Source organism: Nicotiana attenuata, chromosome 1, assembly GCF_001879085.1.
Source record: "Nicotiana attenuata strain UT chromosome 1, NIATTr2, whole genome shotgun sequence".
Lineage (NCBI taxonomy): Eukaryota > Viridiplantae > Streptophyta > Magnoliopsida > Solanales > Solanaceae > Nicotiana > Nicotiana attenuata.
In genome coordinates this window covers 44,176,954-44,203,948 of record NC_031989.1, presented here as the reverse complement: position 1 = coordinate 44,203,948, position 26,995 = coordinate 44,176,954, and the positions used below count along the sequence as shown (strand labels likewise).

Genomic DNA, 26,995 nt, shown 5'->3' with positions numbered 1-26,995 from the left:
CGCGAACACGAAGAAGGATATCAGCTGACAGATTTTCTGCAATTGAACAAGTTCTAAAAATGACCCGTTGAGCATCCGAAACACACCCGAGGCCCCCGGGACCTCCAAACCTACGAACCTAACCCATAACATAATTCAAACTTGTTCCAACCTTCGGAACGCTCAAAACACCTATTTTTCATCGCATTTAACCTTAAGAATTTCAAAAACTCTAAAAACACATTGTTGATGAAAAAGTCTACCAAACCTCGTCCGAATGACCTGAAACTTTGCACGCACATCCCAAATGATATAACAGAACTACTGCAACTCTCGGAATCCCATTCCGACCCTCGGATCAAAATCTCACTATCGAACCAGAAACATCCAAAATTCAACTTTTGGCATTTCGAACCTAAATTAGCTACGAACCTCCAAAACACACTCCGATCACGCTCCTAACCCCAAAATCACCCAACGGAGCTAATGGAACCATCGGATTTCCATTCCGAGTCCGTCTTCACACTGTTTTGACTACGGTCAATTTTCCAACACTTAAGCTCTAATTTAGGGACTAAGTGTCCCAAAACTCTTCGAAACTCAAAACCGAACATCCCGGCAAATCAAAATAGCAGAAATAAACTTGGGGAAAGCAGTTAATAGGGATCGGGGCATAAATTCCAAAAACGATCGGCCGGGTCGTTAAATCCTCCCACACTTAAACATTCGTTTGTCCTCGAACGAGGACAAAGACATACCTGAAGTGGCGAAAAGATGAGGGTACTGGCTGCGCATATCCTGCTCGGTCTCCCAGGTCGCCTCCTCGGCCAGCTGACGCCGCCACTGAACCTTCATGGATGCAATGTTCTTTGACCTCAGCTTCCTAACCTACCTGTCCAATATTTCCACTGGCTCCTCAACATAAGATAGATCCTTCTCCAACTGGACTGAGCTGAAATCCAACACGTGTGACGGATCACCGTGATACCTTCGGAGCATAGAAACATGAAATACCGGATGAACTCCTGCCAAGCTGGGAGGTAAGGCAAGCTCGTAAGCGACCTCCCCAACACGCCTCAATATCTCAAAAGGGCCTATAAACCTCGGACTAAACTTCCCCTTCTTCCCAAATCTCATAACGCCCTTCATAGGCGAAACCCGAAGTAGAACCCGCTCTCCAACCATGTAGGAAACATCACAAACCTTCCGGTCTGCGTAACTCTTCTGTCTGGACTGGGTTGTGCGGAGTCTATCCTGAATCACCTTGACTCTCTCCAAAGCATCCTGAACTAAATCTGTGCCCAATAATCTGCCCTCACCTGGCTTGAACCAACCCATCGGAGATCTATATCGCCTACCATATAAGGCCTTGTACGGTGCCATCTGAATGCTGGACTGATACTTGTTGTTGTATGCAAACTCCGCCAATGGAAAGAACTGATCCCAAGAACCTCCAAACTCAATCACACACACACACACGGAGCATATCCTCAAGAATCTGAATAGTGCGCTCGGACTGTCCGTCCGTCTGAGGGTGAAATGTTGTGCTCAACTCCACCCGAGTACCCAACTCCTACTGTATGGCTCTCCAGAACCGTGATGTGAACTGAGTACCTCTGTCTGAAATGATGGAAATTGGAATACCATGCAGACCGACAATCTCCAGGATATAAATATCCACCAACCGCTCCGAGGAATAGGTAGTACACACAAGGATGAAATGCGCGGACTTGGTCAGCCGATCCAAAATAACCCAGATGGCATCAAACTTCTCCAAAGTCCATGGGAGTCCAGATACGAAGTCCATGGTGATCCGCTCCCACTTCCACTCCAGAATCTCTATCTGCTAAAGCAATCAACCCGGCCTCTGGTGCTCATACTTCACCTGCTGACAATTAAGGCACCGAGCTACGAACCCAACTATATCCTCCTTCATCTGCCTCCACCAGTAATGCTGCCTCAAATTCTGATACATCTTCGCGGCACCCGGATGAATGGAATACCGCGAACTATATATGGGCCTCATCTAGAATCAACTCCCGAAGCCCATCAACATTGGGTACACAAACTCGACCCTGCATCCTCAATACTTCGTCGTCACCAATAGTCACATCTCAAGCATTGCCATGCAACACTTTGTCCTTGAGGACAAGCAAACGAGGCTTATCAAACTGACGCTCTCGGATATGATCAAATAAGGAAGATCGAGAGACCACACAAGTTAGAACCCGGTTGGGCTCCGAAAGATCCAATCTCACAAACTGGCTGGCTAGGGCCTGAACATCCATCGCCATAGGCCTCTCTGCTGCTGGTAAATAAGCCAAACTCCCCAAACTCTCTGCCCGGTGGCTCAAAACATCAGCCACCACATTGGCCTTGCCCGGGGTGATACAAGATAGTGATGTCATAATCCTTCAGCAGCTCTAGCCATCTCCCCTGACACAAATTAAGGTCCTTCTGCTTGAACAGATGTTGCAAACTCCAGTGATCAGTATATATCTCACAAGGTACACCGTACAAGTAATGACGCCAGATCTTCAAGGCATGAACAATGGCAGCTAACTCAAGGTCATGGACAGGATAATTCTTCTCATGTATCTTCAACTATCTGGATGCGTAGGCAATCACCATACAGTCCTGCATCAATACCGCTCCAAGGCCAACTTTCGAAAGCATAACAATAGACAGTATAAGACCCCCAACCAGTAGGCAATATCAAAACTGGGGCTATAGTCAGGGCTGTATTGAGCTTTTCAAAGCTCTCCTCGCACTCTTTCGTCCACTGGAACGGAGCACCCTTCTGGGTCAGTCAGGTCATAGGTGCTGCAATAAATGAAAACCCCTGAACAAATCAACGGTAATAACCCGCCAAGCCAAGAAAACTACGGATCTCTATAGCTGAGGATGGACTGGGCCAACTCCGCACGGCCTCCACCTTCTTCGGATCCACTTGGATACCCTCTATCGAGACCACATGACCCAAGAACGCCAGGGAATCCAACCAAAACCCACATTTTGAGAACTTAGCATACAACTTCTTCTCTCTCAAGGTCTGGAGCACTGTCCTCAGGTGCTGCTCATGCTCTCCCCGACTTCGGGAATACACAAGAATGTCATCAATAAAAACGATCACGAACAAATCAAGATATGGCCGAAAAACACTGTGCATCAAATGCATGAAGGCTGCTGGGGCATTAGTCAGCCCAAAAGATATAACAAGGAACTCGTAATGACCATACCGAGTCCTGAAGGCAGTTTTCGGGATATCTGGCTCCCGAATCTTCAACTGATGATAGTCTGAACGCATGTCAATCTTAGAAAACACACAAGCACCCTGCAACTGGTCGAACATGTCATCAATACGAGGCAAAGGATAGTGGTTCTTCACTGTCACCTTATTCAACTGGCGGTAGTCAATACACATACGCATAGAACCATCCTTCTTCTTCACAAATAACACAGGAACACCCCAAGGCGATACACTGGGCCGAGTGAAACCCTTATCAAGTAATTCCTACAATTGCTCCTTCAACTCCTATAACAAAGGAGGAGCCATACGGTTGGGAAGGATAGAAATGGGATGAGTGCCCGACAAGAGATCAATGCCAAAATTAATATCCCTATCGGGTGGCATGCCCGGAAGATCACCTGGAAACACATCACGGAAATCCCATTCTATTGAGACTGAATCAACAGAAGGAGTATCCATACTGGCATCTCTCACAAAAGCTAAGTACGCATCACAACCTTTCTCAACCATACGCTGAGCCTTAAGGAAAGAAACAACTCTACTGGGAGTATGACCTAAAGCACCCCTCCACTCAATACGTAGTACACATGGCATGGCTAGTGTCACAATTTTGGCGTGACAATCAAGAATAGCATAATGGGGCGACAACCAGTCCATGCCGAAGATAATATCAACACTACTGGAAAATAGACTACGGGAACAGTTATTTTGGCAACGGTTATTAAACCGTTGCAACAGATTAGGTACGGTAACGGTTACAACTTTTACAATAGAATTTGGATGAAATTGGTACGCTTTGGATACTAAACCGTTCCAGTTGACAGTTCACCGTTACCATAGGTCTTGTTTTTAGGAACGGTTATTTTAACCGTCCCAATAGGACTATTTGTATTAACGGTTTTGGAAATATTTGTAATATCGGAACGGGTATTTTGTTCCCTCCTCATTTTTCCCCCTGAATTTTGCTAAACCTGCCAATATAACCCCTTTTTCTTTTTAATATTTTATTTTGGTAAATATAATAACTAAATTAAAATTTCTTCGACACTTCTAATACTATCGTCTTGCTCAAGCTCTGGCAGCAAACGTCCCAAACGTATTCTCACCTTTCTCAAATCTCCAGCAAATCTATTCTCACCTTCGTCAAATCACCATCCCAAATCCCTCATTCGCAAATCACCGTCCCAAATCCCCTTGATGGTGATTTGCTTTCATCTCATCTGTATTTAAGTTTATCAAAACCATGTCCAAAATTCCCAAATCCGCAAATATATTTTTTAACCAAAAATCCCAAAATCTCGATTGCTAACCCAAAACTCCCAAATCCCCAAATTTCCAAACTCCATTTGTTTCACTCGAAGGATCTGAAGAATAGAGGAATAATTTAAAGGCAGGGATTACGGGTGTAGAAAATATTTTAAATCGCGAGAAAGTTTAGACCCAAAAGGCAATCAGTGCGAAATCAACTTCAGGTAATTTTTCCGTTGTAATTTGGGCATTATATTCTATAATCGTTCTTTTTTCCTTTAAGCTTTATGGTGTGAGGAGTGTATATGATTTCACTTCAGTGTATATTCTAGCCTAGTTTCTCGAATTAATTTTCTAACTTAGTTAAGGCACACAAAATACCAAAGCATTTTGGGAGATGACCGAAGCAGCTTTGGAGATTTTGTATAAGTCGGGTCTAGCAGTCAGTTTTCAGCAAGTATTCAAATCTCTGTGTTTATAGCTTTTCATATAGTACTTTGTGCACACTCTGGTCTTGTCGTTGACTTTTCTAGTTACCGACACTAACAATCTAGTTTAGCGAACTAGAAGTCCTTTCGATGGGTGGAAAGTAACCAAAACGTTGGTTGCTTGACTTACGTCAAACTTCTAAAACACTTCATGTATCAGACACAGTATTTCTCTAACTAAAGTTGCTCGAAGGCTACAGTCTTAACAATTTGTTAGATTTACAATAAGATAAACTAATGTATCTCTAGCTTCCTCTATTTCTCAGAAGCAGTCAAAGCATGTACTGACAACCTTTCTCTAAAGTCATCTAACTGGAATGCTAAGTTACAGGATTTCATGCAATATTAAAGAATCTGGCACTTTGTGGTTACTAAGAAAGAAAGTTTATACTTCCTCAGATAAGTTGCAATATATGATAGACATTACTCTAGTGCAAATCCCAGAACTACAGAAGTTCATGGAAAGAAGTTGAACATCAGAGGTTTATGTTCCAGTACTACTGGAATAGGGTCATTATTCTTCTGAAGTGTCAGCTCTGGTTATCTTTCTCTGTATTTCAGGTTGAAGCTGAAGAACAGCCCGAGATATCTGAGTTGTACTCTGTTTCTGCTGTTCCTTACTTTGTCTTCTTATAGGTAACTCCACATGGGAATTTGCTTTCCTTGTCCATGTACTGTTTGTATATCTGCTTATGTTTGTAAACCTGAGAGATGGAGTTAACATGCATAGACAAAGAAAACCTTATATATAATACTATTGACAACCTTATAGTGCTCCAACTTATATAATGTAGCCTGGAATACTAAATGGTTAGAATTAGGATTATTGATGCCTTCCTTTTGTTTATCCTTGCTACTTGCCACTTGTTTATTCAATCAATTTTCCATTAAAAATATAGTAGACAGCTACTTACTAAGATGTTGTAGCTAAACGCTTAGGTTTGAATTTGAGATCATGATATTGATATGTTGAATAAGTGAAAAAGGAAAGGCACCAAAAAATGTTGAAAGTTATAGTAAGCTACTGCTTAAGTTGCTGCAGCTAAACACTTTGTTAGAGTTGCAAATGCGCTCAGATTCATAATTTTAAGTTTATGAATTTTGTGAAATAAAATGTTTATATATTTCAAATGAATGTACGAGCACAACTTAGAATTTCTGTTAAAATTATTTGAGTTATATTGAATCCGTAGCTACAACTTTAACTCTAGTACGAAAGTATCTGTCATGATTTATGAGCCATGACTAATAATTCATTTACTATCCCACATATCTGATGACTGTCTTTGTGAGATAGCACGTACAAAGTATTTAAATGTCTATATCTTCCTGTTATAGATACAGAAGGCACATTATGTACCCTAAACAGATAAATCAACTGAGATATAACAATGTCTTCATTGTTATATACTTTATGCCATTGTTGTTTATCAAAAATTCGACCAGTTTCCCAATGTTGAATCAACTGTGAGCATAAGGTGCCCACTGTGACTGTTTCCACTTCTACATCTTCCCATTCCTTCCTGCTTTTTGCTGCACCTCGCATATATGAATGACTTGTTGTTGTAGTCCCTTGTTCTTCCAGCATCCAGTCGCATGTGTCTTCTTTTCTATTCCTGCTCCATGTCCTTCTTGATATCTCATACTCCATGTGATCCATAAGTCGAGCTGCCTTGTGTATATTGTCAGAGCTTCTAACTGCATTGCTATGCAAAGTTGACATCCAATCTTCTTGATCATGAATGAACCTTCACTTTTGCATGCTTGCCTCTCGAAGTTCCTTGCATTCTTTTGTTGCCTTCTTTTTATGATGTAACTCCTGGGATGTCACATTATAGAATTGCATTAGGGTGCACTTCCATATTGCAACATGAATTTTCATTTTATGTCGCCAATAGTCACAGTTCCTCTTGCCCATAACCACCAATCTGTGTATGTTTCGAACTATGTCCAGTTGTGGATGTTTATTAAGATGTCTCCAGTAACCTTTCATGTAAATCATTCCTTCATCTATGAAAGCCCATATCTTGTTTGATACATTCACTACTGCCTTCGCCAAACCAATCCTTCTTCTATATTTTTCCATTTTGTGATTTAGAAAGGGTTCTCCCTATTTGTACTCCTCCTGCTGGAACTGTGGAGGTTTCTTTTCGTAGTTTTTTCCTACCCTTGACAGTAGATTTAACCTGCTCAATGTGCCTAGGAGATAAATCTCCTTGTTTTGCAACATTGAGAAAATTTTGTGCAGTTGACTCCTCATCGAGATCTTTGATTGCCTGATCACCTTGCCTCTCATCTCCTTTAGCCTCATCGACTGCCAATAACTCAATATTCTTTTGCACATTGATCACTTGCCAGGTACCTGATTTGTCAGTATTTTGAATTTGGACATCTGCCAATGGAACAGTAGCTCCAAGTTACATGTTCTAATGGACAAGTATATTTTAGAAATGATATACTATATTTGCTGCTTTTGCTAACCTATATTGTATTTGCTTTTCAGAATCTAAAAAATATTTGAATAGTCATGAATCAAGAAGGGTGCTCAAGCAAAAATAAGAAAATATCCAACCGCATTCCGGCTGCATCACTTGCATCTTTGCAATATCAAAGGGTTTCGTCGTTGACAACAAAAAGAACCTTCCAAGCTACAAGGTCAAATGCAAATGAAGAACGACAATCAGAAGGTGGATTACCTTCATCTTTGCGAAACCAAAAGGTTTCGTCGTTGACAACAAAAACAGCCTTGAAAGCTCTAAGGTCAAATGCAAATAAAGAACGACAATCGGAAGGTGGATCTCATTTGCAAGAAAAAGTGTAGCAAATGCCACGGAATTGCACCTCTTCAGCAACACAAGAAGTACAGGAACAAGTGCGACAACGGAATATGGATTCCATCACTCCTGCATCACAGGGAGTACATGAACGATCTGATGATTCTACCACTCATGAAGCAGTTGAACAATTTGAGTAACAAGGCAAATATATATAAATTTTAATCATAAACTTAACTAAAAATAGTGATAAATGATTATCTTTGTTTTGTACTATTGCAGGCCCCTCCTCGCCAAAAAGAAAAAGAGGTCGTACTCAAATGCCAAGGGTTCATGGTAGAAAGGAGCGTAAAATAATCACTCTAAATGAGTATAATCAACCTGTTGGTCCTACTGAAGAGGTTGTAAAAGAGTTGGGTAGCTTCCTCGGTACATTGGCAAGGAGTGGGAATTTTTGTCCTCTTAATGTATTTAATTGGAGAAAACTTGACATAAAAGATGATATGTGGAAATATATCAAGGTATGAAGTTCCCAATGTCCAATAAACATGGATACTATTTCTTATTTCATACACTAACCCAATTGCACTAAATTTGTAGGAAAAATATCACATTCCTGACGAGGCGAAACCATGGGTTTTTGAATCAGTTTGTAGTGCTTGGAGAAAGTATAGGAGTCAATTGAAGAAAACTCACTTCACAGCCTATGAGAATGATGAGCTTCGAATGGAGAATATGCAAGTAGATATTCCGGAATCTCACTTTAAGGATCTTCTTAAATATTGGAACTCCGATCCTCACAAGGTAATTACGTCCAAAATCTCTTGTCTTGTTTTAACATAATTGTTTCTTGGTATCTCAGTCAAATGAATCAGAAGTAAAATAGTACCGAACATGAAGGTCTTAGTCCTTTCAAGAATAAACTAATTCTACAGTTTTACTATTGTTGTAACTAGGGGTGGGCATAATACCTGTGCTTTTTGACTTTCTGTGGTTTTGTAATTAATATCACATACTTTGGTTGGAATACATACTATAGTTCAGGAACTCCAGGAAGGCACCAATGTCTACAATCTATAGTTCTGTTTCATCCATACTCTAGGAACTCCAGAAATTGGTTCTGTTTCATTCTAGCAATTCTGACCATTTGCTTTTCCCAATCTTCCGCCCTGCCATGTTATGTTTGAAATGTTTCTATAGTAAATTAGTACTACTACTAGTCAGTTTAGTCGAGTAAGTGTTCATCACTGCTGCAACAAGTGCTCTAAGCATGTCATCTTTTGTAAATAAGGCTCCCCATTTGTCCCTGAAGATCACTGTCCATATAACATTGATGAATCCAATCACAAATGCATAAGCTAATGCAACTGTTGCAGCTAACTTGGCTTTGTATGGTTTCCCAGCTCCTAACTCATTCCCTACCTGAATTTGACATTAAATTAATATACCATTTCAAAAAGATAACTCTATAATATTCAAGATTAAGATAAAATGGCATAACATTTTAAAGTCGAAGATGTTACAATATTAAGATGCTGCTAGTAAAATGCCAAACATATAAAATATGCAAAGAGAGATAAGGGTATTTAGGCATGAAATCCTTGGTCAACTCAACATGGATGATGAATAGGGATGTAAATGAAGTATGATGCAATCAAGTAGTAACTGAACAAAAAGCATACAATCTTTAAGAAACTAGACTCCAGTTTATGTTAAGTTATAATAGGAGCTTCCCTCTCTCTTTGGTATGTTAGTTATATGCTATCAAGAACCAAGATTTCCATAATAGTCTCATGCAGTAATAATAGGAGCACTTATTTACAAAGGGCTCCCTCTCTCCATTATAAGCTTTCCCAATTGCAGTAAATCAATCACTTATTGGTTGACTCGTTTATTTGCAGAAAATATTTGAAACCAATACAAAAAATCGAAATAAGTTGAAGTGTCCGCACACTGCTGGCAGAACACCTTTTGCTTTAATTCGCGAGGTTTGATATTTTATCTTTCTTATTTTTTTAAATTATGAACTTGCTAACTTTATATGGAAAGATTCTTATACATGTTTTCATGTAACTAGGAAAAAAAGAAGGAAATCTCTGATACTTCAGATACTGTATCAAGTAAGGAAATGTTTGTGGCTACAAGAAAAAGAAAACTTGGCCGAGTATACAAAAGCTCATATGACAATACAATTAGTAAAATTGTACGAAATTTCTAATTTAAAATTTGTCGTGCTTATTTATTTGTTCTTAATTGTTGATTCAACTTTAGTTACTTAAAACTCTTTTTTCTCGCATTTTTGGTTTGTAGGCTGAAATGGAGAGAATACAAGCAACTCAGAAAAGTGAAGATGGCAGTTATTCAGATGACGCTTTTGCATCAGTTATGGGACCTGAACATCCAGGTCGCGTGAGATTGTATGGACGAGGGGTTACCAAGTTTGTGTTAAAAGGGCAAAAAGGGAATCTTGAATCTTCTGATGAGAGGATGGAGCAGAAAATGGAGGAAATGGAAGAGAGGATGCAACAAAGAATGCATGAAAAGTTGAACAAACAAAAGGATGCCATGGAACAAAATATTACAATGAACGTCATCGCACGACTTCAACGTCTGAACGCAGATTTGCGACTTGATCCTGACATGTTAAGGTTCAGTGCACGTTCACCTGTAGAAGCCTCCTCTGCACAACAAGCTGCCGTTCAACTAAACAGTCGACCATCTGCTGGTAGTAAAAATCAAGGTCAGTAGGTACCAAATGTTATACATCATCTTCTATTTCTTCTTCTCCTCCTTTCTTGCTTGGGATTTTGCTTTGGTTAAAGGCAGAGGGGATATGAAATGCCATGTTTTCCATTTTCACTAGGCAGTCCATATGGCTGTATTATCATGTCTTTGTACAGTTATATTGACATTTATATTGACATTTATATCATCTGTTTACTGTCTCTGCTATAATGTTATATCTGCTGCATGCAATATGTTTATGTATTCTGTTTAAACTGATTGGAATTGGATGAGAGATCCACCTACCTAGTTGCTGTAGAAAGCTCCTTTTCTGCTACAGGGATTACTTTGAAGTTCACATATCTCTTACACAAGTTAAGGCTTTACACTTTAGAGAGATAATATACATGGCTCTTACCAACTGAACAAACAACTTTGTTGCAGTTTCTGATTTGTGGATTAAGCATTTACAAATGCATATCCGAGTTTTTGATCAGTTAAATAAAAACATATGTTGTATCAGGAGGCTTAATCACTACCAGTTACTAAAGCTTATCTTGTTAACATTTGCATATCTCTTGAGCTTACAGATCATTAAAATACTTGTACAAATTTGCATGGATATAAAGAGATTTAAATGCGTACCACCTTGAATATGATTTCTTTCTAATAGACTAATATTGCACATTTCATGGGAAGGGAAGCTGATGAAGGCCTATTCTAATCCTTGAACTGATCTTTTCATATTAGTATGTATTTACTAAATGTTTGTTGGTTGGATGGGGCAGGGCATGGAGAAGTAATTGTCCGTCTTAGTCTGAATCAACATGTGCATCTGCACTTTTCTAATAGACCAAATAAAATTCTGGCGGAGCCATTATTTCCTGCTCTAAAAGGTTAAATTTAGGATTGGTATAACTATGATAAACATGTGTATTGGCTGGAAGCAAACTAGTATGCGATGGAAGAGCTAAAGCAAACATGTGGTAGATCTGGAAGCAAACGATGAAAGTAATAACAGATTACTGTTTGAAGGTGGTTGGGCTGCAAAAATGCTGTTGAAACAGCATCAGTTGCAAAATTAAAAGAGAGAAATTACAAGAAGCTGGGGTTGGGGCTAGCGAGAGTGAGGAGAAGGCCTTACGTAGCATTTTGTGTTAACCTTTTGTTCTTGATACTGAAGGATGATAGCAGTTCTCTTATAGAAGTTAATTGCAACCTTATAAAAAAGGTTGCTCGACAAAACACAACCTGTTGACCAGAACATAATTTGGAATTTAACCAAGAACCACTTATTGCTTTCTTGAGCCGTGGGTCTCCTGGAAACAGCATCTCTGCCCCTCATGGTAGGGGAAAGGTCTGTTGTTTTTGTTGTTGTTGTTGTTGTAATAGAAAACATGCCTTCTTTTTTTGCACTCTGTAATAGTAGCTAGCTCTCTCTTCTTTTTTTTTTCATGGCAATTTGTGCTATGAGTTTTCTTAGACCGGATTCTCTTGAAGGATAATAATTTTGTTTATCCTCTTTCGTAGGTGGAGTAGATCAAGAAATGGATGATGAAGACGACGAAGAACTAGACCTTACTTGAGATAATTTTGAATTGTTATATATGAATGTTAGGAATCTTTTGTTACCAACATTTTTTTGAAACTTATTTACCCTTTTGAAATGTACTAAACTTATGCACTCATGGGGTAGAACATTTGCTTTATGGATATTATTATTTGCTTGATGGATAATTTTATATTATTAATAGTTTCATTTTGATTATGTATTTAAATTTTAGTGTTATTATAATTTATTATATGCATAAATTTTATTTATAGCAGGTGCTATATTTTGGTTTTAATTGAACTGATACAATAGCCTACCTGAACCGTTGCAATAGGATACAAGTGGCGTTCCAGTAGACAATGTAAACTGTTGCAATAGGTCCCATAAACTGTTCCAAAATGATCTACAAAACCGTTCCAAATACAAATATAACCGTTACGATAGCTTAAAGAAACCGTTGCTATATCCAACATAACTGTAGCAATAGCTTACATAAATATTGCTTTAAATAATATGGCAACGGTTAAGAACCATTGTATAAACAATATAGTAACGGTTTTAAACCGTTCCAATTGAAAAAAAATAATCGTTCCAACAGAGAAGGGGAACACTGTTGCGATAGATATATCTATTGTCACGGCGATGCAAACCGTTGCAAGAACCGTTCCAGTAGACCTATGGGTACGCCGGCTGATGTAACGGGCGATAAACCGTTCCAAAATCTCTACGGCAACGGTTTGGCAGTCTATGGGGACGGTTTTCCAACCGTTACCGTAGACCAATTTTTCAGTAGTGCAAAATCAACCATGATGAGCAATAATAAGTTGGCTCTGGTCTCAAAACCACCAAGAACAACCAATCACGACCGATAAACGCGGTCCACAACAAGAGAATCCCCCACAGGAGTAGAAACATAAACTGGGGAACTCAAAGAATCCCGAGGTACACCCAAATATGGAGCAAAATAAGAAGACACATAAGAATAAGTGGAGCCTGGATCGAATAGAACCGATGCATCTCTGTGACAGACCAAGATTGTACCTGTGATGATAGAATCGGAGGCGACAACCACAGTACGGCCTGGAAGAGCATAATATCTGGCCTGGCCTCCCCCTCGAGGGCGACCTCTACCTCCCGGACCTCCACCTCTGGATGGCTGGGCCGGTGGAGTAGCAACGTGTGCGGGAACCATAGCCTTCGAGCTCTGCGGGGCCTGCTGTGGCTGAGGAGTCTTCGAAGGTGCACCCCTCCTAAGTCTGGGGCAATCCCTCACCATATGGCGTGTGTCACCACACTCAAAACAAAATCTGGGAGGACGTGGCGGCTTTGACTGGCTCGGGCCAGGTCTGCTGGACTGAGCACTGGAAGCACCCCGTGCAGGAGGCGCACTAGAAACTGGAGGTGCATAATAAGGCTCCCGAGGCCTAGGTGGAGCTGGAATACCACTGGCTGCTGATGAACGGGGCGACCCATATGACCCCTACCATGACGACCTGCAGCTGGGGCACGAGCACCAGAATAACGACCCAACTCTCGAGACATCTTGGTCTCTCTCTCCTCTCTGTCCCTAGCATGAATACCCTCAATCCTCCTAGCAATGCTCACCACCTGCTGATAAGATATATTCATCTCTAACTCACGAGCCATGCTAGATCAGATGCTGGGAATAAGCCCCTCAATGAACCGGCAAACCTTCTCGCGAATCGTAGAAACCAAAGCCGTTGCATGTCTAGCCAAGTCGATGTAACGAACAACATACTCCGAGATAGTCATAGTACCCTAGCGCAAATGCTCAAACTCCACGCACTGGGGGACATACTCCCTCGTGAACATATCCGAAAACTGAGCCCAAGTCAGGGAAGCTTCCTCATGCGGACTGTCTAACTCATAAGCACGCCACCATTGGTAGGCGGCTCCTCGAAGCTGGAAGGTAGTGAAGGAAACCCCACTCGATCTTGATATGCCCGTAGTACGGAGAATACAATAGCACTCCTCTAGAAATCCCAAGGCATCCTCTGATGCTAACCCACTAAATACCGGTGGATCATATTTCTTGAACCTCTCAAGTCTCCGCTGCCCGTCCTCTGATGCCGCTGCCCTGTCCTCGGGCTGAACTGGTACTGCAGGCAGCGCAAGAATAATCTCTGGGACCTTCTCAACATGCACTCGCTGCTCAAGAGTGCGGGCGGCGGGAGTCTGTACTCCTCCCCCAGCCTGAGACGTGGCTGCAGCAAGGGGAAGCAACCCTGCCTGAGCCAAAGTGGTGTACATGCTCATAAACTATGCCAAAGTCTCCTGGAGTGCTGTAGTAGTAGTGGCAGACGTATCAGGTGTCTGGACTCCGGCTGGTACTGCTGGTGGTACATCGGCGGCAGCTTGCTCTGGCTGCACCACGAGCGCGTCCTCGGCCTCTACCCCGGCCCCAGCCTCTGACGACTTCAGGAGGGGGCACGGGTGCCTCGTCATCTCGAGTAGCACGTGTCCTCACCATCTATGAGAGAATAGAGGACAGAAGTTTAGAAATGTGATATCAAAAATCTCGCACGACAAGGAATTCAATCGAAGTGAAATTTTCCTAACAGTTACATAGCCTCTCGTAGATAAGTACAGACGTCTCCGTACCGATCAGCGAGACTCTAATAAACTGACTTGTGATTCATGACTCCTATGAACCTAGAGCTCAGATACCAACTTGTCACTACCCTAGTTCACCCTCCGGGAACCATCGTGACGGCACCTAGTCTCTACAAATAGGTAAGCTTAAATTGCGGAAAAAGAAACCAAAATTTGCGGAAGCAAACAACTTAAACAGATAAAGGAAAATAAACAGTGGTTAAATGTATCGCTCGGCATACACCATATTAAATTCTCAAAACCAATACATAAATCCAAGACCCCAAAACCCATGAATCACAAGCTAAGAAGTACTACATAGCTCTAACTCCAGAATGTCTCACAAGAACTGAAATACAGAATGGACTAATACTAAACAGCAGGAATAGAAAGAGACTCCTCGGTCTGCGGACGCGGCAAATATACCTCAAAGTCGCAATAGCAGTCGCCTCGCCTCGGGGGTGGTAGGACTGAGTCGAAGTACCTAGATCTGCACATGAAAGACATGCGCAGGAAGGGCATGAGTACACCACAACGGTACTCAGTAAGTGCCAAGCCTAACCTCGGTTGGGTAGTGACGAGGAAGGTCAGGGCCCTACTGAGGTTAAATAAGATACGGGGTTTAACAAGATATGAAGGGCTGCAACAACTACTATAAGGGCAAGTAAAACATAGTAAGAGAATACAGCTCAGCTCTAAAATAATAACCGGGGATCTCCCAGGATACCGTCCTGTAGTTCCCAAATATAAATATCATATCCGATGGAATCTCCCGGGTGCAGTCCCGTAGTCCAACTCATAAATGTGCAGGGGGATCTCTCGGAATGCAATTCCGTAGACCCAAAGTAAACATACAGGGGAGCTCCCGGGATACCGTCCCGTAGTCCCAAAGTAAACATGCAGGGGAACTCCCGGGATACCGTCCCGTAGTCCCAAAGTAAAACACAGAGCAGTAACACAAGAATATTCAACAAAGCTAGATTTCTTACTAAGTAAACAGATAAGTCTAGCCTAACATGCTTCACATATTGCATTTTAGGCAAATTGAGCAAATAGGCAATTAAGTCTACTAAACATACTTTTCTAAACTAAAAACAGGCTAAAATGCGCAAGTAAATGAAGCATGAGAGGGAATTCAATTGAAATACTTAAAGAAAATTTTTCAACAATTAGCTCAAGTACGCGCTCGTCACCTCACGTACGAGGCATTTCAATTACCACGATAATAATCCTATGGGGAAAGTTCCCCCACACAAGGTTAGACAAGCCACTTACCTCGAACAAAGCTTAAATCAACCCGAAACCATGCTTTTGCCACGAGTATCCGACTCCAAATGGCCCAATATATTCAATTCCATTATATAATCTAAATAATACTTCAAGAAGCTGAATCTACAATCAAATTCTAAGCTAATACGCGAAATTATGTAAAATGACCAAAATGCCCCTCGGGCCCATGCCTTAGAATCGGGTGAAATTTATCTTTTCGGAATCCTCACACTCGCACGAGTCTATTCATATAAGAATATCTCAAATTGGATGTCAAAAACCCAATCAAAACCTAATAATTCGGCCTATGATGTTTATCAAATTTTTCCCAAATTTTTCAACCAAATTCAAAATTTAAAGGCTAGATTTAAGTTAGGAATCATGGAAATTGATCTAAGTTGGGTAGAGATCGCATACCCAAGTTACCCAGGTCCAAAAGTCTTCAAAAATTGCCCTCCCGAGCTCCCAAATTCGAAATTATGAAAATAAGCTTAAACCCTCGGATTGTGATTTTTAAGAGTCTGCCCAGGTCATTTGTGAATTGCGAACGCGGAAGGACCATCGCGTTCGCGAAGAAGGAACTGAAGCTGCTAAGAAAAGGCCATCGCGAACGAGGAGAATAAAAAGCAGGGGATTACGCGAACGTGGAGGCTTTGTCACGAACGCGAAGAAGAAAATAGCCACAGCCCCTCAGCGCCAAATTCTACTATGCGAACGCGAGGGGTTGGGGTGAGAACACGAAGAAGGGGGAAGGCAAACCTTCACAAACGCGTGAAGCTATACGCAAACGCGAAGAACTATAATTTCCTCCTCCAAGATTACTCTTCGCGAACGCGGAGGAGAAGACGCGAATGCGAAGAAGGATATCAGCTGACCGATTTTCTACAATTGAACAAGTTCTAAAAATGACCCGTTGAGCATCCGAAACACACCCGAGGCCCCCGGGACCTCAACCAAACCTACGAACATAACCCATAACATCATTCAAACTTGTTCCAACCTTCGGAATGCTCAAAACAACATCAAAATACCTATTTTTCATCGGATTTAACCATATGAATTTCAAAAACTCTAAACACACATTTTCGATCAAAAAGTCTACCAAACCTCGTCCGAATAACCTGAAACTTTTCACGCACATCCCAAATGACATAACGGAACTATTGCAACTCTCGGAATCCCATTCCGACCCTCGGATCAAAATCTCACTATCGAACCGGAAACTTCCAAAATTCAACTTTAGGCATTTCCAACCTATATTAGCTACGAACCTCCAAAACACACTCTGATCACGCTCCTAACCCCAAAATCACCCAACGGAGCTAACGAAACCATCAGATTTCCGTTCTGAGGCTGTGTTCACACTGTTCTGACTACGGTCAATTTTCCTACACTTAAGCTCTTATTTAAGGACTAAGTGTCCCAAAACTCTCCAAAACTCAAAACCGAACATCCCGGCAAATCAAAATAGCAGAAATAAACTTGGGGAAAGCAGTTAATAGGGGATCGGGGCGTAAATTCCAAAAACGACCGGCCAGGTCGTTACAGACGCCCTGTGGAGAAATTAGAAATTTCAATGTATTCTTGAAAACTTCATTTTATTTGGTGCTAAGTTTGCAGTTGTAGGTGTTATTTTTGCAATTTGATCGTGCGAGCGAGTTCGTATGATGTATTTAGACTTGTGTGCATCTTTTGTTTTGTTACGACCCTAATTTCTCACCTTCGGGATCGTGATGGAGCCTCACTTTTCAAAATGCTAGGCAAGCCAACAGATAAAGAATTAATACACTAACCACTATCCAAAACAGTAAATAACAATCATTAAACCAAAACACGGTAAAGAAGTGCGGAAATTTATAATAATCCAAGTACTAATACATAGCTACCCAAAATCTGGTGTCACAATCCACGAACTTCTAAGAGTCACTTCAAATATTGGTTTAAAGAAAATACATCTATTCTCGAAATAAAAGTAAACAAGGAAACTAGGATAACTGGAAGGGGACTCCAGAGTCTGCGAACGCCGGCAGATCTACCTTGGGTCTCCGGATGGACTTGTCACGACCCCAAACCCGATCGTGATGGCGCCCAACAACATTGCTAGGCAAGCCTGACCACAATCGTTCCCAAATCAACCGTAAACCTCAAAACCCACAATCTAAAGAGATTATAATAGTTTTAGAATAATAATCCAATATTTGTCGAAGAATAATACTGAGAAAATACGAAGTCTGATAACAACACTCCCAAAAGATGCGGGGTCACGAGTCTAGAGCCTCTAAAACAATCTGAATAACAATATCTGAACGAAAATACTCAAGTCTGGAAATGTATATATATAAATAAAACTGAAATAGGAAGAGTAGTCAGGTCCTGCAAACGTCAAGCAGCTACCTCAACAACTCTGATAAGCTCTGGAAAACAAAGACTGCTCAGCTAAGCCTCCGGTGTACCTGAATCTGCACACAAGGTGCAGGGAGTAGGGGTGAGTACTACCGACTCAGTGAGTAATAAGCGTATAAAATGTCTGAAGATAAGAAATCCACGAAGTGCCACAAAGTAAAGCTAAAACTAACAGTCCAACACCTAACTACGAACTAACAGCAAAACAACTTCAAATATATCAGTCAAGTATAATGTAAGGATACAATCCAATGCACATGACCGCTACGGCGCGTAGCCCGATCCATTTAACGTCGACGACGCTCACTGGGGGTGTGTACAGACTCCGGAGGGGCTCCTTCAGCCCAAGCGCAATATAATCATACCATTCGCTGCGGCGTGCAGCCCGATCCATACTCAGTCCACAATATGCATATGAGTCACGTAACAGGTTCAATTAATTTCCCAATTTCCAATCTATTAAGAAGAATATACTTTAGATATTTAACTTCAGGAAAAGTGACTTAGCATTTTATAACAGTGATTAAACACACGACTGAGATCAATGATTATACAAAGTATGCTATCACAATGACATTCACCCTCTAAGGATGCTACAGATCGGCACAAGGCCCCAAACACAGCAATAAGCCCAAATATATTCAATACAGGGTGCGTATCGGTCGCCAATATAGAAACATTCTTGTTCGGGATGGACTAAGTCTCAATCCCAGTCATAACCAATCCCGCACCTGCCATGGGCTACGAGTCACGCCCTACAATAGCGTCACAATGTGATAAGCCGGGGTTTCAAACCCTCAGGCCATCATATACACCAACTACTCACCTCTATCCGGCCGCAGAATGGTCCGCAATGCCTTTTCCTTTCGTATCGACCTCCTCGCGCGTCGAATCTAGTCAAAATCACAACGAATACATAAATATGTGTTAAAGAAACATAACCCAATCAAAAATACTCGAAAAGTACTAAAATTCACGAAGTTGGTAAAACCCGAGCCACGGGCCTACTTCTCAAAAAATTCCGAAAATCACACCAACGGATTCCTCGTCTCGCCACGAGTCCGTGCGTATAAAGTTTACCGAAAACGAAGCTCAAATGCCCTTCCAAAATCCGTTTTTACATCATAACTTTTCAAGCCCTAGCTTGACCCATTTTTGATGAATTTCCTACAATTTACATGTAATTTCTACCATAGATTCGAATATTTAGGCCAAGGAATTTACCTCGAAGTGATTCTCAGTCAAAACCCTCGAATTTCCTTGTTCAAGGCTCTTAAGAACGTCAACAATGGAGGAAAAATATGAAAGGGTCGTGGAAAAAATATTATTTTAAAACCCTTCTGTCGCCCAGTCCAGTTTTCGCTTCTGCGGTCTCGCTTTTCGCTTATGCGGGACCGCTTCTGCGGCCACATTTCCGCTTTTGCGATCTTCACTTAGAAACCCGGACTTCGCTTATGCGACGCGAAGTCCGCTTCTGCGGTTCCCTCAAAACCGCTTCTGCGGTACAATGTCCGCTTATGCGGACCCGCTGGTGCGAGCCACCTTCCGCTTCTGCGGAATTTCCCTAGCCGGCCAACGACCGCTTCTGCGACCACGTACCCGCTTCTGCGGTCCATTTCCGCAAAAGCGGAGACACCAGATGACAGCAAAATCTGACCTGCAATACATCTCAAAACTGTCGTTTAACCACCCGAATTCATCCTGAGGCCCTCGGGACCTCAACCAAATGCACAGATATGTTCTATTAGTTCATTCAAACTTGCTCGTAACATAAAAACACTATCATAAACACCAAAATCATCGAATTACCACAGATTCAAGCCTAAGTTAAACTAAAACTTCCGAAACTTGCATTTGATCTAAAACCCGTCCTAAACACCTCCGAATGATCTGAAACTTTGCACGCATATCCAAAATCACCTAACGGAGCTACTGCAACTCTCGGAATTCCATTCCGACCCTCGGATCAAAAACTCACCTACCATCCGGAATTCGCCAAAATCCAACCTTAGCCAATTCAAGCCTAATTCTACACCGGACCTCCAAATTCAATTCCGATTGCGCTCCTAAGTCACAAATCATCCCCCGAAACTAGTCGAATCATCGGAAATCCGTTCCGAGCCTTCTAACTCATAGGTCAACATTCGGTTGACTTTTCCAAACTAACCTTCTCATAAAGAGACTTATTGTCTCATTTCTAACCTAACTCTGTCCGAATTACTTCAAATTCTCTAAACACATATAATGAAACATATAGAAGCAATAAACGGGGAAAACAGGGCGGTAACTCCCGTAACGACGGGTTGGGCCGTTACATCCTCCCCAACTTAAACAAACGCTCGTCCTCGAGCGGGTCAAGAAACATACCTGGAGTCTCAAATAAGTGAGAATATCTGCTCCGCATCTCCTGCTCGGTCTCCCAAGTGGCTTCCTCCACGGGCCGACCTCTCCGCTGTACCTTCACCGAAGCTATGTCCTTAGATCTCAACTTTCGAACCTGACGACCCAAAATAGCCACCGACTCCACATCGTAGGTCAAGTCCTCATCCAACTGGATCGTGCTGAAGTCTAATACATGAGATGGGTCCCCAACATACTTCCGGAGCATAGAAACATGGAACACCGGATGAACTCCCGACAAGCTAGGTGGCAAGGCAAGCATATAGGCCACCTCCCCAATCCTCCTAAGTATCTCAAAAGGTCCAATGAACCTTGGACTCAGCTTTCCTTTCTTTCCAAACCTCATAACGCCTTTCATAGGCGAAACCTTCAACAAGACCTTCTCGCCCACCGCATAAGATACGTCTCGAACCTTCCGGTCCGCATAGCTCTTCTGACGTGACTGAGCTGTACGAAGTCTCTCCTGGATCACTTTTACCTTCTCTAAGGCATCCTGCACTAACTCTGTCCCCAATAATCTAGCCTCGCTGGGCTCAAACCAACCAACCGGAGATCTACACTGTCTCCCATATAAGGCTTCTTACGGCGCCATCTGAATGCTGGATTGATAGCTGTTGTTATAAGCAAACTCTGCAAGTAGAAAGAATTCAGCCCAAGAACCTCAAAAATCAATAACACAGGCACGCAACATGTCCTCCAGTATCTGGATAGTACGCTCGGACTGTCCGTCCGTCTGAGGATGAAATGTTGTGCTCAACTCTACCTGTGAACCCAACTCTCGCTGAAATGTTCTCCAGAACTGAGAAGTAAACTGGGTACCTCTATCTGATATAATAGAAACTGGGACCCCATGCAACCGCACAATCTGTCGGATGAAAATCTCTGCTAACCGCTCCGAAGAATAGGTAGTGCATACAGGAATGAAGTGTGCGGACTTGGTCAGCCTATCCACAATCACCAAAATCGAATCAAACTTCTTCGAGGTACGAGGAAGACCACTCACAAAATCCATAGTAATATTCTCCCATTTCTACTCCGGAATATCCATCCGCTGGAGTACACCGCCGGGTCTCTGGTGTTCATATTTGACCTGCTGACAGTTGAGACATCGAGCCACATAATTCAAAATATCCTTTTTCATCCTTCTCCACCAGTAATGCTGTCTCAAATCCTGGTACATCTTCGCGGCACCCGGATGAATCGAATACCGCGAGCTGTGGGCCTCCTCTAATATCAAATCCCGGAGCCCATCCACATTGGGCACGCAAATCCGGCCCTGCATCCGCAACACACCATCATCTCCAATGGTCACATCTCTGGCATCATCATGCTGGACCCTGTCCTTCAGGACAAGCAAATGCGGGTCATCATACTGGCGCTCTCTGATGCGATCGTACAAAGAAGATCGTGAAACCATACAAGCCAACACCCGACTGGGCTCGGAAATATCTAACCTCACCATCTGATTGGCCAAAGCCTGAACATCAACTGCAAGGGGTCTCTCCCCAACTGGAATATACGCCAAACTACCCATACGAATGGACTTCCGGCTTAAAGCATCGGCCACTACATTGGCCTTCCCGGGAGGATACAGGATGGTAATATCATAATCCTTGAGTAACTCAAGCCATCTCCGCTGCCTCAATTTAAGATCCTTCTGCTTAAACAAGTACTGAAGACTGCAATGGTCCGTATATACCTCACAAGATACGCTATATAGATAATGCCTCCAAATCTTCAAGGCATGAACGATAGCAGCCAACTCTAAGTCATGAACAGGGTAGTTCTTTTCATGGAGCTTTAACTGACGAGAAGCATACGCAATAACTCTACCCTCCTGCATCAATACACAACCGATCCCAACTCCCGAAGCATCATAATACACCGTATAAGAACCTGAAACTGATGGCAATACTAGTACCGGAGTTGTGGTCAAGGCCGACTTGAGCTTCTGGAAGCTCTCCTCGCATTCATCCGACCACACAAATGGAGCATTCTTCTGTGTCAACTTCGTCAAAGGCGAAGCAATAGATGAAAAGCCCTGAACGAACCTGCGGTAGTAACCTGCCAAACCGAGGAAACTCCGGATCTCAGTAGCTGAGGACGGTCTGGGCCAACTCTGCACCGCCTCGATCTTCTTTGGGTCAACCTGAATACCATCACTGGACACCACGTGTCCCAGAAAAGTCACAGTACTAAGCCAGAACTCACACTTAGAGAACTTCGCATAAAGCTTCTCCTCTCTCAAACTCTGTAATACCACCCTCAGGTGCTGCGCGTGCTCCTCCTGGCTACGCGAGTACACCAGAATATCATCGATAAACACGATCACAAAAGAATCCAGATACGGCCGAAATACACTGTTCATCAAGTGCATGAATGCGGCTGGGGCATTAGTCAGCCCGAAGGACATCACTAGAAATTCGTAGTGCCCATATCTCGTCCTGAAAGCCGTTTTCATAATGTCTGAATCCCTAATCTTCAGCTGGTGATAGCCCGATCGAAGGTCAACCTTAGAGAATACCCTTGCTCCCTGAAGCTGATCAAACAAATCCTCAATACGGGGTAGTGGGTACTTGTTCTTCACTGTCACCTTGTTCAGCTGTCTGTAATCAATGCACATTCTCATTGTGCCATCCTTCTTCTTTACAAATAACACTGGTGCACCCCAAGTTGACACACTCGGGAGAATGAACCCCTTATCTAGGAGTTCCTGAAGCTGTTCCTTCAATTCTTTTAACTCCGCTGGTGCCATACGATAGGGAGGGATAGAGATGGGCTGAGTGCCCGCCACCAGATCAATACCGAAATCAATGTCCCTGTCCGGCGGCATGCCCGGCAGGTCCGCTGGAAAGACATCAGGGAAATCCCTCACAACGGGAATCGAATCAAGACTAGGAGTCTCAGCTCCAACATCTCTAACGAAAGCCAAGTACGACAAACAACCCTTCCCAACCATCTGTTGGGCTTTTAGGAAGGAAATCACCCTATCGAGTACATAGTCAGTCACGCCTCGCCACTCGATCCTCGGAATACCCAGAATAGCCAACGTAACTGTCTTGGCATGACAGTCCAGAATAGCATGGTACGGAGATAACCAATCCATACCCAGAATCACGTCGAAATCCACCATGCCCAATAATAACAAGTCAACTCGGGTCTCCAGACCCCCAATAGTAACAAGATCAGATCGATATATGTGATCCACAATAACAGTATCACCCACCGGGGTAGATACATGCACAGGCAAGGCAAGACAACCACGGGTCGTACCCAAATGATGAGAAAAATATAAAGATACATAGGAGTAGGTAGATCCGGGATCAAATAAGGCAGAGGCATCCCTGTGGCAGACTGAGATAGTACCTGTGATGACTGCATCTGATGCACTGGCGTCTTTCCTATCTGGAAGAGCATAGAATCGAGCCTGACCGCCGCCAGTACGGTCCCCACCCCTGGGGTGACCTCTGGCTACCTGACCTCCACTCCTAGCTGACTGAGTGGGCGCTGAAGAAACAGGAGCAGAAGATGAGGGCTGGTCCCTCTGCTGAGACTGTCTACTACGGAACCGGGGACACTGTCTCCTCATATGACCCAACTCACCGCACTCGTAGCAACGACCCGGAGCTGGAGAAGGGGACTGATGGGAACCCCTCACTGCAGGTGAACCCTGGGCTGAAGAAGCAGGAGTAGAGCTCTGAGCTGGAAGGGCACTCAGTGCAGGCTGGCTCTGCTGATGACCCTGATGACCACGGCCTGACGAAGCCCCACTGGACTCTGAACGACCTGACTGAGGAGGTCTGAAGGAACGACCTCTGCTGCGCTGGAACTGGCCCCTAGATGGAGCACCACTGAAACTACCTGAACCTCGAGGCCTCTTAGCCTCCCTCTCCTCACACTCCCGATGACGATCTGTCTCAATCTGACGAGCCGCATCAACTACCCCCTCAAATGTAACTACTGTAGCCCTTTCTCTAGTCATCAATATGCGAATCGGATAGTTGAGGCCATCCACAAACCTCCTGATCCTCCTGCGATCTGTCGGGATCATCCACGTAGCATGCCGAGCTAGCTGTGTAAACCTCAACTCATACTGAGTCACTGTCATACTTCCTAAGTCAACCACTCGAACCGACGACGCAGCTCTTCGCTGTGAGACTGGGGTACATATTTTTCCAAGAATACTGTAGAGAACTGTTGACACGTGAGGGGCGCTGCTCCAATAGGCCTACGCCTTTCGAACTCCTCCCACCAAGTAAATGCAGGCCCTGTGAACTGGAAGGTAGTAAAAGCCACTCCACTAGACTCCAGAATACCCGCAGTACGAAGCATACGCTGGCACTTATCCAGAAAACCCTGGGCATCCTCGCCCTCAACACCACTGAATGTCGGGGGCTGAAGCCTACCGAACCTCTCCAACCGACGCTTCTCGTCATCCGGCATAGCTGGGACCACATGAGCTGGAGCTGGTACGACTGGCGCAACTGGAACAACTGCTGCAACTGGTGCCGCTGGCTGAACTGGCTGAGCTGGAGCTACCCCAGGTGTCTGTAAGCCCTGAACAACCTGCTCGGGTGTGCGAGCATCGGGGGTCTGATGACCACCCCCGGTTTGAGAAGTAGCCGCCGCTGTAGTAGCTGAAACCGCTTGAGCCAGGCCAGTGCAGACGGACAAGATCTGAGCCAAAGCCTCCTGGAGACCAGGAATCACGATGGGCACTGCCGGTGCCTGAACAGGTGCTGCTGGAGCATCTACAACTGGAATTTGACCCTGGGCCTGGTCAATTGGTGCTGGGATCTTACCCTAAGTCTTGTCAACTGGTGGGTCAGTAGGTGTTGTCCCTGCTGCCCTGCCTCTACCTCGACCACGGCCTCTAGGTGGCACTGGTGGTCGTCCGCCACGTCCGTTAGCGCGGGTTCTCGCCATCTGCGAGAGAATAGAATACGGAAATTTAGTTTTTCATAATAACAAGCCGCACGATTTGAATTTCAAGGAAGTGAAGTGTTTCCTAAAGGTTCTGTAGCCTCCCGAGGATAGATACGGACGTCTACGTACCGATCCGCGAGACCCTACTAAACCGGCTCATGACTCGCGAGGCCTAGTAACCTAGGCTCTGATACCAACTTGTCACGACCGCAAACCCGATCGTGATGGCGCCCAACAACATTGCTAGGCAAGCCTGACCACAGTCGTTCCCAAATCAATCGTAAACCTCAAAACCCACAATCTAAAGAGATTATAATAGTTTTAGAATAATAATCCAATATTTGTCGAAGAATAATACTGAGAAAATACGAAGTCTGATAACAACACTCCCAAAAGATCCGGGGCCACGAGTCTAGAGCCTCTAAAACAATCTGAATAACAATATCTGAACGAAAATACTCAAGTCTGGAAATGTATATATATAAATAAAACTGAAATAGGAGGAGTAGTCAGGTCCTGCGAACATCAAGGAGCTACCTCAACAACTCTGATAAGCTCTAGAAAACAAAGTCTGCTCAGCTAAGCCTCCGGTGTACCTGAATCTGCACACAAGGTGCAGGGAGTAGGGGTGAGTACTACCGACTTAGTCAGTAATAAGCATATAAAATGTCTGAAGATAAGAAATCCACAAAGTGCCACAAAGTAAAGCTAAAACTAACAGTCCAACACCTAACTACGAACTAACAGCAAAACAACTTCGAATATATCAGTCAAGTATAATGTAAGGATGCAATGCAATGCACATAACCGCTACGGCGCGTAGCCCTATCCATTTAACGTCGACGGCGCTCACTGGGGGTGTGTACAGACTCCGGAGGGGCTCCTTCAGCCCAAGCGCAATATAATCATACCATTCGCTGCGGCGTGCAGCCCGATCCATACTCAGTCCACAATATGCATATGAGTCACGTAACAGGTTCAATTAATTTCCCAATTTCCAATCTATTAAGAAGAATATACTTTAGATATTTAACTTCAGGAAAAGTGACTTAGCATTTTATAACAGTGATTAGACACAGGACTGAGATCAATGATTATACAAAGCATGCTATCACAATGACATTCACCCTCTAAGGATGCTACAGATCGGCACAAGGCCCCAAACACGGCAATAAGCCCAGATATATTCAATACAGGGTGCGTATCAGTCGCCAATTTAGAAACATTCTTGTTCGGGATGGACTAAGTCTCAATCCCAGTCATAACCAATCCCGCACCTGCCATGGGGTGCGAGTCACGCTCTACAATAGCGTCACAATGTGATAAGCCGGGGTTTCAAACCCTCAGGCCATCATATACACCAACTACT

At 43.2% G+C, this 26,995-nt stretch overlaps 1 protein-coding gene across 1 annotated transcript; it reads right to left on the bottom strand.

Moving 5' to 3' along the window:
- LOC109235561 (RNA-directed DNA polymerase homolog) lies at positions 11,434-23,323 on the bottom strand. The gene is made up of 5 exons (XM_019401727.1): positions 22,904-23,323; positions 14,431-14,506; positions 14,053-14,135; positions 12,333-12,418; positions 11,434-11,518 (listed from the first exon to the last, which is right to left on the bottom strand). The coding sequence occupies exons 1-5, from the start codon at positions 23,321-23,323 to the stop codon at positions 11,434-11,436; spliced, it is 750 nt and encodes a 249-aa protein (XP_019257272.1).

Coding starts and splice junctions, on each gene's coding strand:
- LOC109235561 (XM_019401727.1), bottom strand. CDS start 23,323: ATGTGCATTGATTACAGACAGCTGAACAAGGTGACAGTGAAGAACAAG. Junction 14,507..22,903: donor AGTTCTCTAAGTGTGAGTTC/TGGCTTAGTACT, acceptor ATTCTCTCATAG/ATGGTGAGGACACGTGCTAC. Junction 11,519..12,332: donor ATCCTATTGCAACGGTTCAG/GTAGGCTATTGT, acceptor CTGTTTCAACAG/CATTTTTGCAGCCCAACCAC.